The 13747-nt window shown below is 37.1% G+C and overlaps 1 protein-coding gene across 2 annotated transcripts; it reads right to left on the reverse strand.

Moving 5' to 3' along the window:
• Positions 1 to 1053: 1053 nt before the first annotated feature.
• On the reverse strand, positions 1054 to 13246 carry LOC112512557 (serine/threonine-protein kinase/endoribonuclease IRE1a). Of its 2 annotated transcripts, none has more exons than XM_025118582.1 (7): positions 12871 to 13246; positions 10141 to 10369; positions 6220 to 7637; positions 5625 to 5797; positions 4472 to 4718; positions 2364 to 2667; positions 1054 to 1369 (listed from the first exon to the last, which is right to left on the reverse strand). In XM_025118582.1, exons 1-7 carry the CDS (start codon positions 13011 to 13013, stop codon positions 1232 to 1234), a joined length of 2652 nt encoding a protein of 883 aa, XP_024974350.1. In that variant the 5' UTR covers positions 13014 to 13246; the 3' UTR covers positions 1054 to 1231. The 2 variants fall into 2 exon arrangements, with proteins under 2 accessions (XP_024974350.1, XP_024974351.1); XM_025118583.1 differs by having other exon boundaries at positions 10141 to 10251; positions 12871 to 12959.
• Positions 13247 to 13747: the final 501 nt, after the last annotated feature.

A 13747-nucleotide genomic window follows, 5' to 3' on the forward strand; every position in this document is an offset into this window, starting at 1 on the left:
AAGTGTAGATGACCGAAAGTCTTGAGGAGAACATTCTTCTTCTGTGAATTAAGTTTTTGATGGTCGTTTATTTCTAGTTAGTTTAACAAGAACCAAACAACATTAGATCGTCATAATTACCTAAAGCCGAAGTTGAAAAGCACGTGTGAGTTTAATTTGCCTTGTATAAATATTATATACTTAAAAAAACACGTAGAAAACTAGACCGTTAAAAATCAATCTCTCTAATAGAGAGGAAAATAGAAATCACCCGTTTGATACAATGAAAGGAGTCAGTACCGGATACTGTATAATGAAGTATTCCTCAACATATTGAGGGGAATGAAACTTATCCCTATTTTCGTTCTACAACATTCACATCCTCGTTTCTATTTTCATTCTCTAAAATAAGCCATGCACCCTCTATTCTCATTCCATTTTCGTTCCCAATGAGTCAAGCACCCCCTTTCGGAGACATCTGCCAAAATATCAGATGTCCCCGAACGGACATTTGATAATGATTGAGCTTAAAGCACAAGAAACATAAGCAAGAGATATCCTTGTTGTCAAATTTTCGAATTTGTCAACTTTTCCTCTAGAAACGCTATATACAAAGCCACCTACTAGAACTATCAAGATTTGACAATATTTTTGTCATTCAGACCATTTGTTCAGTATAAAAAAACTAATACCAATTTATCTAAATCCATACAGATGCTTCAATCCATATAAAAACAAACATCACCATGGTCAATATAGTCAATCAATTGAAAAGCTACCAGGTATAGCTATCTTGGTTTCATTGAAGCAAGATTTGATCCTCACAACTTCCAGAAAACTAGGCAAAATCCCAGAAAGATGGTCCTGAGATGCATTTGCTAAGTTTGACTTTTGGGTCAACATGGGCCCATTTTCAACATCAATATTCGATATGGGGTTCTTGAATTTTGACGAAATTCGTCAAAAACATTAGACGTGGTTACAGTTACCGCAGATATAAACACGTTGTTCGTTCCACCGTTGAGATATTCAAGAATTAAAACTGTAAATCGGGAAAAAAAGGAACATTTTCATGAAACAAAGATTTATAGACATTAATACTGATGTGTTTCATACATTACTGTATTACATATCTTATTTACATGGATATAACACTATGAAATATATATATATATATATATATATATTGACATACGAAGAACTTATAGCAGGGATTTATGGAGCAAGTTAACTTAAGAGTTGCTACAATACATTAATGATCTAAGTACTTATGGAACCATTCTTCTTGTTTGCAGTAATGGTACATAACATTATATACCTCCATCAAGAGTTGGGGAAACCGACTCGCAAAATAGTCATCAAATCCTTCCGGTACAGATCCCAACAATGTCTGAGTTCAAAAGAAACATGGGTTGTTGGAAGCAGTTACCAGAAAGAAAAAAAGGAGAATGAAAGCTTTCGTATTGAACAAACTAGCATATTGAACCATCGGGTTTCACATTTTGTCTCTTAACATCCAACATACTTGCAAAAATAAATCAAACTAAACCAAATGGACCTGGTATATCCCACCCAGAGGTAGAGTCTGGAGGGATAAGATGTATGTAGACTTTACATGTCTCAAGAGACAGAGAGGTTGTTGCCGAGAACGTACTTGCAAAATAAATCATCAAACCAAGCAAACCCGATATATCCCACCCGGAAGTAGAGTCTAGGGGCTAAAATGTACGCAAACCTTATCTCTATCTTAGACAGAGGTTGTTCCCAAGAAGATAGTTGCAAATAATGTAAAAAAGAAAATAGTCCAAATCTACTTGTAGATGTAAAATAGCAAATAGGACGCTCATGTATAATCTTTTACCCACAAAATCTCCGGTTAATGCCTTTTAAGGTGCGTTTGGTATGCAGACAGGATTGGACGGTACCAGGCACGCGAAAGTGAAGTAGGCAGGTGAAAGAAATGTGGAAGGTTTTAGGGTTCTAATTTGACACGGGTAGTTTAGTGATTTGCAAATCTTGTCTCATCTTCCTAGTTTTTGTTCCACCTATTTTAGTGGGACAAAAAAGGTGCATTTTTGTCTCACTCGGTCTTGTCCTGTCACAATCTAATGTCACACAAGTTTTTGTGGGTCATTTAGGTATATAACCTTAAATAAGATTTTATTTTAAATCCATGACCTCCTGGTCTATTAAAAAAATGGCTTCATATTGTATGCTCATCAAAAGGTCATGGAGTTGATTAAAATCTCATTTAAGGTTATATACCTAAATATACCGGTTTTTGTTCTGTCTTGTTCAATGTACCAAACACCACACAGCACTCTTAAAAAACACTGGTAAACGAGATTCTGTTTTATATAGCTTGCATTGTTGTGAAAACAAACCTGAATTTCCTTGGGTAGTTCTCTGTAATGATTCAATTTGTTTCGAATAACACGCAGCAAGTCTCGAACGCCATTGTATTTGTAACGCCTGTACCTTCCAATGTTAGTAATAAATGCAGGCTCCATCTTTTCATCCCATTTTCCACCCAAAGCCACTGGACCTTTGCTTTCTAATGCTCTAAGAATAATGGAATCAACTTCCCTGTCTTCCAATTCTACCCTATCACTAGTGTCTCGGAGAAAAGACATTCGCATCTCGGAATTCCAAAATAGAGGATGGTGTAGCACCTCCGATGCCTTTGGCCTGACACAAGTATTATGAGAAGCTAGTTAATAAGCGAAGAAATTAGATACTAACGAGAATATTTCAGGTCCTCTGATTATTGCAACATAAGAGAGCCCTTGGGTGTGTAGCTCAATTGGCAAAGGGGCGGCGAGACTTTGCTCAAATACACAACAGTCAACACGTTCAAGTTTGAATTATGCACGAGCCAAGCGTGAACCCCTCTGCTAGCCTCAGCCCTTAGCCGCTGAGTCAGCTCTGAAATGCCTCCTCATGTGTGGTTCCTAGGGGCCGGGTCCAGAGTTTGGGCCAATCAGGGTTGCCCAACATCAACCTTTTGCTCAAATTATTGCAACACAAGGGTTGCCCAACATCAACCTTTTGCTCAAAGTATTGCAACATAGAAGTGTTCGACTATTTGTAAAACGTCTAACCTTATTCTTGCACATTTGCAGACATGATCACAGTTTTACTATACATATTTAGCCGTATTACTATATTATGTACTTAAATGATTCTATTAAATTGTAAAATTTCATCTTTGCCTTTCCTTTGAATGATAGGAAACTACAAATTTGGTCCTCTGACTTAAGTGAAGGGACACTTTTAGTCCCTGATTTAATAAACAGACGCTTCAAGCACTCCAACTATGTTTTTTGCACATTCAGGGCCCTCCTTGACGGTTGTGAGTTAAAATCTGTTAAGTTAAACACATGCATTGCACATGCCTTTTTAAGGGTATTTTGGACTTTTTCACACAAAATCTTTCTCTCCTCTCTTCTCTGTCTTCTTCCTTCACCTGTCTAATCGATATGACTCAGCCCATTAAGTCAACATAGAGATAAATTGTAACCACATGCACACTTATAGCATGACGGCAATGGCAATAACACATTAACACCACCCAAAAGATCAATTATGATTACAGAAATATAGAGTCCATTTTCACTTGTATTCCACTCATCCAAATTAAGCATGAGCACCACCGAATTACACAAGAACCTCCAATTCCTGAAAATGAATCCCAAGGAGACCACAAATAGACCCAAGAATACGAGGAGCCCAAGTGAGCTTATTCCAAATCCACTCTGTTTTAGACAGTCTAGACCCCTTTCCCTTGCCTTTGAATACAATTAATACTATGACTGCAAAAGCGGTTGTGCATGGAGGAAATGGAAGCCAAATATTGTTTATGCAAAACTCAAGAAGCTATTACCACAGAATGGATAGACCATGGAAGCCAAATAAAAACATAAACCTATTGCTCCAAGACAAACTGGAACTTTGTAGAAGAAACCATGGAGACTAGGAGGGCCTCTCCAACTGGAGAAGCAAAGAACTCCATAAACCAAGAGACTGTTGAAGATAATTTCTTTTTGTTTGGAGGTTGGAAAAATAGGAGCCAAGGCGGGATCGAAAGTACAAGTAAGAAAACAAATCCCCTTTGTTTATATTCTTTTAGTGACTTAAATGAATGGAAGTTGTTTACTAAGAAAGGTGTCGAAGAATTGATAAAGCCTTTGTGGTTATCCCTTCTGTTATTACCAATTCCTATGATATTTATTGGAAGAAAAAAACGTTGAAAGGCGAACCAATTGATATTCATGGTGTTTTTTATACCAAAACTAATTGTTTGATAAACCCATTTGACTATTGATTGATTATCATCCGTCTTTGTTTCATCTTCTTGATTGTCGTTCAGCAAGACGAAGGAGAAAGGAGGGAAATCTATATGCAAAAGACCAAAATACCAATAATATCGGCATGTGCAACTATGACTCTGTGATGATTAACCTTCTCAACTTTGACAACAGTAACTATGTACCTGAGTTCAGCAAGAGGGTTTAACAACCGATAGAAGAGATCCACTGCTTCAGGAATGTGCTCCACCAAGAAGAGGTTCACTTGGTTTTTGGCCACATTGACGTCACGTTCAAGATGGTCACCAAATGGATGTTTGCCACAAGTGATGCAGAAAAAGAGGACACAACCTAAGCTAAACAAATCTACAGCACGTGTTTGGCGCCCCAGAAGAAGTTGTTCAGGTGCTTGCCATCCTGAACTTCCAGAACCTGACGTAACAAAACCATAACAAAATGAAACTCAAAGTAATTGCATCTTTAGTCTACCCTACTGTTTGTTTGTTAGACCACATTGGGATCAACGTGTAAATTTAATATCTTGTCCTTCCATTCCATAAAAATCACAATGTTTGACAATGCACAGTTTTTCTAAGTATCTAATATATATACAACAAATACTCACGCAAACTACTCAGCTTTGGTGAGGTTTGAGCCCTTAACCTCCAGGGAGGCGAGGATTGACCAGTAACCCAGATACTGTTTGGGCCAATGACATAGTTTATGCCAGGTGTGTAACTATTTCTTGTTTAAAGCAAAAGTATTTTAACTATTTATCATTGTATTAATCCTCCAATAATGCAAAATAAGATATGATCTAATTGACCAATATAAATACCACCCATACAAGTGTAATAATGACAATGGGAAAACAAGTAACTCTACCTTAAAGTTTTCCCAAAAAGCATACTGCAATTATCATGGAACCTACTAAAACAGAAGTTTTTGCAATTTTCATGTGCAGAGGGATTACTATATCAGATTTTCCAAATTATATCATATCCATGTTAAGATCGAAGTTTGCAGTTCGATAATGAACAGAGAAACACATCGGCAGTCATGCTTTATCAGATGACCATGTCAAGTATGGCACTGTTGAACAAATAGAGAAATTGAACAAAGAATTTACTCTATGATGTATCCGGAGATTCAGAATTGCAAATCATTAGAATTTAACGTCATTGGCTAACATCTAAGTGAATCCAAGCAATAGAAAGAATACAAGTTTTAACATCCAGCAAAAATACTTAAAGAAACTGATTCATAAAAACACTAGCCGAAAACAAATGAATGCAGAAAGTGATACTAGCCTCGTATAGTATAGTTGATGTTACTTACCGGTAGTATGATGTCCCAATGACGACATGTCCCCAACAAGACGCCTGCTAATGCCCATATCAGAAAGTTTTCCACATAAGGATTTTTCTTTGACTATCAACACGTTGTGAGGCTTCAAGTCCCGATGGATAATCCCCAAATCATGCAAATGCATCAGGCCAGATACTATATCCCTATAATACAGATGAACCCAAAAAAGTTATACATGTTTCAGAAGCTGATTCAGGTCAAAGTGAATGTTTAGAGATCAATATTTCTTTCAAACATGGTGCCCAGTCGAAGCTTTGGTAATACCACTTGCTGTATATAATATTGAGAGCAAGACTCTAAAACCATGTTACGTTTTTAGTTTTTCCGTAAAAATAATAGCATTTATATGAGATTTGATTTGAATTATAGAGAAAAATGTAGGTTTTCTATTCATTAAGAACTTGAACTCATATGAAGAAAAAAAAAAGTTCTATATAGTGCTGGGATATTAGGCAGGTGAAGGCAAGGAGGAGAATGTTAGCTTCCACCAACAGTACAAAAATGCCTTCATGATGATGAAATTAGTACCCAATAGCTATAGTTTAGCATAAACGTTTGAACGCACCTCATCAACTTTAACAAGATATGGGAAGGGTAGCCATTTGGCCTCCACAAATGAATGTCATGCATGACACCATTTAACGAATCTAAGCAGCCTTTGTAATCTGTCATAGCCTTTGGTGCTTGAGCCTCTGTACATCCCAGCTTCTGAAATGACTCCGAATACATCTGAATTAGATCGTAGAGGCTGCAAGAACAACGCTCCAGTGAAAGATATACAAAGTCGTGATCATATTCCACCCCATACCAACGAACAATATTCGGATGTTGGTCAGAAGCAATAAGATTCTGAATTTCTTTAAAGGCAACATCATGATGGGCCCTAACAAGGCGTTTCACAGCTACCTTACGACCTTCATATTTTCCTTCAAGGACAATAGTGCCATTACTCCCCTTTGCAATTTCTTTGTTTGACACAAATAGTTTACCTATGGAGCGCCCTTCCATGTCACATTCAATTAAGTGATTGAAATTGAGTGGTGAACCTTTTTCACTATCAACCTCCAGATTTCCATCCTCGTTGCCGTAATTCTTCCCTGATTTCCGGTGCCTCTTCCTTCTAGAAGAGGAGGATTTTGCATTCATGGCATCAGGCTGCTTTCTTAACATCGCAACCATCAAAGTATGGTGGCGATACATAAGAAAGCCAATGACAACAATGAGAGCTGAGATTATGACAAAGGCTATTCGCCCTTCAGCAAGTACACTTACTTTATAGTTGGGCTTTCTTACATCTTGTGGGTCAGGGATTTGTGCATTCTGATCCGGGCTAGACAAAGAAAACACAGTTTGGGTCTCAAAGTCATTGTTTGGGTAAGATTTTCGAGACTTGTCAGAATTGGGTAGTAAAGGCTCATTTGGGGGAAGTAGCAGCATTGGAGCTCTATATTCTGACGGTCTGCCATTCGTTTTAAAATAATCCCAAATATGAGGACTACGTAAGCGATGGACAGCAGCTTTTGACTGGCATGACAAGGGCATATCAAAATTGACACTGGATTTCGAACGAAGATCATTATGCAGAGACCGAGATGGACCAGTAATTGAGTTTGGATTTTCTTGACAAAGCAAAGCAACATCAATCTCTGCTACTGTCACATTCCACAAAACTTTGTCAGAATTTGCAGCAAATGATGTCAGTAAATAATCTGTCCTTGTGAAGGAGAGCTGTTTATCAGGCTTTTCGTCCACGGCATCAGACTTTTCCTGCTTCACAATGGCTTTTTGGATGATAGAATTCGAGCTCTCATTGCTTGATGATGTGTGTGTAGTATCAGGCGAGCTGTAATGAACTCGTATTAACCTTCCAGTATTAGCATCAACCACAAATGCAGTAGTTGTTTTGGATCCGAGAATAACTCCTCCATCCTCTGATACATGTGGCATGATTCTGATGAATTCCTCGATACTCACATCCATATTCTGTGTACAAGTAGAAGGTTGCATAAAGTCAATCGACAAGAAGATAAATGCATGCATGAAACAATAAAAGCATAACATCTTAATGAACAAGGACAAGGCCTTGAACATTGACCCCCTATAAACATGGAGAAATGGGAACAAAAAAGATTTTCTAGGGAAATAACCTTGTGAATGTTTGTGGAGTTACCTTTATGACTTCATGTATAACATCCATCACCCTATAATCAACCAAACTAAACCAAACAGGCCCATTATATCCCGCCCGAAGGCGGGTTCTGAGGGGTGAGATTTACGAAAACCTAACATCTTCCCCATTGGGTAGATTGGTTGTTTCGGTGAAACCCCCCGGCTTGTGCATGGTGTGGAAAAAGACTGCGAAGAAAGACCACAAAAAGAACATTCGAAAAAGAAGAACATGACAACAAGAAAGGTAGACCACCCTATTATCAATTCCGGATAACAATTGCAATAGAGGCCAATTCAGAGGTCAAGCCTAACAAATTTACAAATAACGAGATCTTAATTGCGCTTGCAATATGAAAGAACCATACACATGGCTGTATCCTCATATGGTAGGATTAAATTATTGAATTAGAAGCATGAAACAAAAAAAAAAACATGATTAAAAGACACAAGGAAATCCGAGAAAAGTAATATCAAAAGTAAAGAAAACATTTAGGGTGGTACAGACTATATGATTTTGGAAATGAGAAATGTATTAGCAATCCTAACCTCACAGTAATGTACATATAAGATAAAAATTGATAAAAATTGATAAAAATATAACTAGGTGTACAAAGTTCATTCTCCTTATAGCATCCATGTGTTAAAAATTCCGTCCCTTCCTTGAAGCTTGTTATGAATACGTAATATGAGGCGATTCTGGTGAACACACTGCAAAGCCTCAAAGGGAAACATGCCTTACAGTAATTGCCATGACTGCTTTTAGGACTAACCCAAAAGTATCACCACATATTGATAATATATATATATATATATCAACCATGGAGTCACCATGGAAGACCATATACCTTTATAAAGAAAGCAGGCAGGCATTTAAGCTGAAGTGAGAGAAAACTTAACCCTACCAAGAATATAGAGAATTAAGCAGTCAATTGGATACATTGGCATGGTCTATATTGATATCAGGGGAAAACATTAGTCAAACCATCAAGCCCATATCTCCACATTCCCACCCCTTCATGGGAGAAAGTGAGTTAGAACCCTCTGAAAACCTCACTATAATCTTGTGACATGCAGAGATCCTTCTAGTCCCACCTGGATGATATTGTCCATCTGTACTGGCTTTCCTTCTTGATGCAGAACGACTTGTGCTTTTCTTATGATCCTCTCTTTTCTATTGCATATTTCTATTCATTGTTTATTAATTCTTTTGTGCTAATGCCCATCTCAGTTACCACATGTGGACATGCACACTTATTACCCTTTCCGACAAGTGCAAAATACTCGTACTGCTTGTGAGTCAGCAGTGTGCTTAAGTAAATCTTATCCCACCTCAGTATCCTTTAATCCTTAGGACTCTGAACCTAGTCATGGTATTTTTATATAATTCTGATATTTCAGATTCTAGAGAAAAAAGTACGTGTCTATCCTTAGCAACCCACAAAGCAACATTAGAGTTACAACACTCCAACTTACAGTTGCCAATGTGTTTCTTTAAAGTCCAAAAGTAATTCAAGTCTAACATGAAAACTAACAAACGTATGTTGTCTATATCTGCTGCAGCGTTGATTAGTATGTCTGTGATGAATAGAGCTAGTGTAATACTTGAGAAAATCAACCAAGCAGGTCTCTCATCATTTAGGTGCCCTACCCTAAGTTACTCTTCTTACATGACTTCCCATAATCATTCTAGAACATTCCAGTTCCTAGTACATTAGTAGTTAACAATTTAGAATTTTGGAAAGAAAGGGAAGGAAAGAAAGGGAAAAAAGTTATTTGTGATCTTGAGAGTGAAGGGAAAGGAAAGAGAGTGAAGGAAAGAAAATAAATTTTCATGTTCTTGATTGGGAGAGGAAGGAAAGATGTCCTTTTTACAGATATACCCTTATTTATTTTATAGTGGAATGTAATTGGATATATCTGTAATTTCATAAATATTTTTAGAGGTATAAATTCTTTCCTTTTCCTTTCCTTTCCGTTAAGTTTTGGGAGGAAAATCAACAGGAATTTTTCCTTCCTTTTCCTTTCCTTTCCCTCCTAAAGAAACTCGAGAACACAAGAATTTTTCTTTCCCTCCTACTTTCCTTCCCTTTCCTTCCTTTCCTTCTAAAAGAAGACTCGAGAACACAGAGCAAGGCTTCCCCACCATGAATTACTAAAATGTAGCACATCATGTAAGCAGACTAATACTATTGTAGTTCTGGCGCACCTCATCTCCAATACTTACAGAATTCTACATTAGTCTAAATCAGCAGATGCTACACCAATACCGGTATGTTCATAAATCCACAACATATCAGTGCTGAAGTCAGAAATTTACCACTTTGCCAAGATCTGTGTGTGCAAACAACTTCCAATCGTCTCCGCAGTCTACAAAATAGCTGCCTCCAAGCGCAGATGCATTTTCCTTATCATCATGGTCGACAGGAGCCTGGTATGAAGAGTAAATTGGTGATCCTGATGCAAATGACCAAATAATCCTCCCAGACTCACGATAAACCATATTGATTGTACCATCCAAGGCAGCAACAAGAGCAGTGTCAAGATTACTGTTTGGAGAGAAGTATGTAAGTGTATGAAAGAGAATTACTTCTTATGATGTTACAGAAATAGTTTACCATCGGTAGGTCAGCCACCAAATTAACACTCATCATTCTAGCATCACGTAACATTTCTTTATAGGAAATGAAATAAATAATTCATGAGGTTTTCCTGCAAAAGGGTTTTCCAGCATCTCATTCTGATGCAACTAAACTCAATCAAGCCTTTGAAATAAGCAATATCCGAATACTAAGATTTGCAAGTTGTTGAGCACAACACTCAGCTCATGTATAAACGTGTTATCCTGGTAAATGTAGTGCAATCCAACGAAGAACCATATACTAGTCAACTACCCAGAGGAACCTTAACTAAAGAGTAAATGAGATTTTAAACAATCAATTTCTATGTATTTCACAAGCTAACCATTCTAGTTGTTAAAACGCAAACAAACACTAAAGTATGTCAAAGTAACATTCTAATTATCATAATTATACTTTTGTTGCAAAATAACCATAGGAAGATGCATAGATTTGCTCATTTTGGCATGCTTTAGTGTTATTTGTGCATTCAGAAAGTACAATGATTACTTTGCAATGAAAGTACATGTATGATAGTTGAAAAACTCATTAACTCTTAAAAAGGGTAACAACGTTAGTGAAAATAGACTTGCATAACTCTTAAAAAAGATGACAACCTCAATTAAGATAGAGTTGTGATCCCCTATGTTTTTCCTTTGTCAGAAAAAGACCACCTTAAAATCTAGAAGGAATCTGAAGACAAAGTGTTTCAAGTATTTCACTCGTGATTACATACAAATCAACTAAACAACTTCTTATATGTTCTTTAAAGAAGCAAGGTAATTTAGGATAATCAAATTTACCTTAATGTTAAAAGATTTAATGTTTTTAGGACAGAAAAATTGTGAAGTGGACATTTTTCATCGGACGGAGGAATAATATTTCTCATAAAATTAAAAAATGAAGCATAAATCGGGTGCTTATTTAGAGTTTTCAATTAATCCATATTCCAATTTTACGCAATCCTCTTGGTAATATTGCCTTTGCCCGGTTAACTTTGAATTGCTTGCCTCAATTCAACCATTCAATGTGCCGCACTGCATCACATGGTTTTGGACACAACACACACATATTGACCTACTTTAATTTAAGAATCATTCGATCCTAAACTACATAACCACAACCATACCAAGCCATATCAAATCAAATATCAATAGGGAATTGAAAAAAATGAACTAAACAATAAAGATGGGTAAATTACTTCTTTTGTTGCAAGCAAAATATCACTATAAATTTTGGTCCAAGAATAAAAACTGTGCTCAACTTTGGTCCCACAATTTCTCCCATGTTATTGCCTTGATTTAAACTAATGTTATGGTAGGGTTTTTAGAGCTTGGCCTCCAACGTTTGTAACTTCAATCCAAGCTCATCTAGTTCAAGGTTCAAACAGATATTAATCCAATAACAATGTCAAGCTATCTTATTGGAGTTTCAAACGTAACTTATATGTGTTCCATTATTTGTGCTTTTACCCCATCAATATCTCATCACCTCAGCTATACCATCTATCCTCACTACTGGAGAGAAATAAGATAATGGGAATTAGAGTAAGCAAGATCACACCAAAATCATGCTAAGTTGAACACCTTTGAAAGAAAGGGAACGAGTGGAGTATACGAAGCGAAAAGGGAAGGTGGGAGGGGGTAAGGTAATGTCAAATCAGGCCGCCCCTTGCCTTGAAAGAATTCACACGCGGCCACCAGCTTACAAATTTCATTTTAATACTTCAGCTTGGGATCACTGCTCGTTAGTTTCGTTTTCAATAACGGGCGGAGCTTGAATACTTCAGCTTGTTATCACTATTCACTACTCGTTAGTTCTGTTTTCAATGAGGGGGGGAACTTGAAGAAGCAAGCCTACAGTATAGTAATAGCAGCCTATTACGCCTATTACATTTTCAGGCCCCTTTGAGATTCTATTGGGGAAAGGGGGTTCAACATGGGGCAAATCTATAGCTTCCTTCCAACCTACCATCAAATTGACCACAACTTTCTTTTATAGAAAAAGCATGACAGCTGATACACATTCTGTCTCCTCACAACCACATTTTCTCTATTGATAAAAAAACAAATGTTGAGTTTGGTGGTCTCCAGGATTCACTCTTCAAACATGAGTGTTTACCATCCAATCAAAAGGGTCAAATCTTATAAATCCCAAATACCTGCAGAAGCATGGATCAATAGTGTACATTTTCACTTTGACAAAGATGCATATTTAGCAATTAAACAAAGCTACCTCAATTTAATTGAGGGAGAACCTCATATGACGGTCATATAGAAACACTATTGTATGCTTTAAGGTTAAGAATTAGAAACTAACGAGAAAACATAAGGGCAGCAAGCCCCCCTGTGTGTGTGAAAGAGGGGATTTTCCATCCGATGCTATTAGTCGATAACCTCAAATTAACATACTACAAAAGAAGAAAAACTTACTCCGGAAAAGATAATAGAGACCGCCGCGCTGGTGCATGATTGACATTCGAGATTTCCAAGTTTGGAACGCCATCACTCGATCCAAACAACAGAAAAAAGAGCAAGAAATTGGCAAATAAAGCGCGAATCAAGGTGTACTTCATTGGTTGAGATTGAAGCTGCTAACAAACAGAGTTGAATTGAACTCAATTTGCTAGCAAATCATGATAATTTAGGGGAAAGATAACTTGAAATATGATCTGGGAAAACTTCGAAAGCGGATTATGAAAGATCAGCGGGGATGAAGAATTAACCGAAGGAAGATTCGAAGGATTTTCCGGCTGTACAATTCAAGCATCTCTGAAGCCGTGTTCCTCTCGGTTGTCTTGTTGATTTCAGTCAACCGGAGCAACCATTTTTCAGAAAATCACCGCGGAAATTTGACATATATTTTATTTTCGACCCCCGGATTATTGATTTGTACAAATTCAGTCCTTCGTATCTAGAAAATCTCTCCTTACCTCCAACAAGGTAAATTATGATGACCAGTTGACGGCCTTACAAAGTGGATTGTTAAAAATATATCCTTATTTAAAGGAGCAAACTAAAGGGCCGTTTACCAAACACGTATCCAGATAAGTGTTTACCGGCAAAATTCAACACTATTAATTACTTACTGGGTAAGATTTTAGTCCACCAATCGAGAAAAACTTTTGTATCTTCTTAGTCGAAACTTATCAGTTGCCTTGCTTGAGGAAGAGTTTCACTAAAATGCAAACAAACTGGAATAACGTTTGATCTTGTTCTCTGAATTGAGTGGAAAAGGGATATATGAAGTTCGTTATGTTCCTGTATGCATCTCTTTTTGATGGGTAAATTTGCATGAAAAGGGGAAACT

The sequence above is a fragment of the Cynara cardunculus genome (genome assembly GCF_001531365.2).
Source record: "Cynara cardunculus var. scolymus isolate 2C chromosome LG 5, CcrdV1, whole genome shotgun sequence".
NCBI lineage: Eukaryota > Viridiplantae > Streptophyta > Magnoliopsida > Asterales > Asteraceae > Cynara > Cynara cardunculus.

Coding starts and splice junctions, on each gene's coding strand:
- LOC112512557 (XM_025118582.1), bottom strand. CDS start 13,013: ATGAAGTACACCTTGATTCGCGCTTTATTTGCCAATTTCTTGCTCTTT. Junction 10,370..12,870: donor TCTCTATTATCTTTTCCGGA/GTAAGTTTTTCT, acceptor CTCTCCAAACAG/TAATCTTGACACTGCTCTTG. Junction 5,798..6,219: donor ATCTTGTTAAAGTTGATGAG/GTGCGTTCAAAC, acceptor TCTGTATTATAG/GGATATAGTATCTGGCCTGA.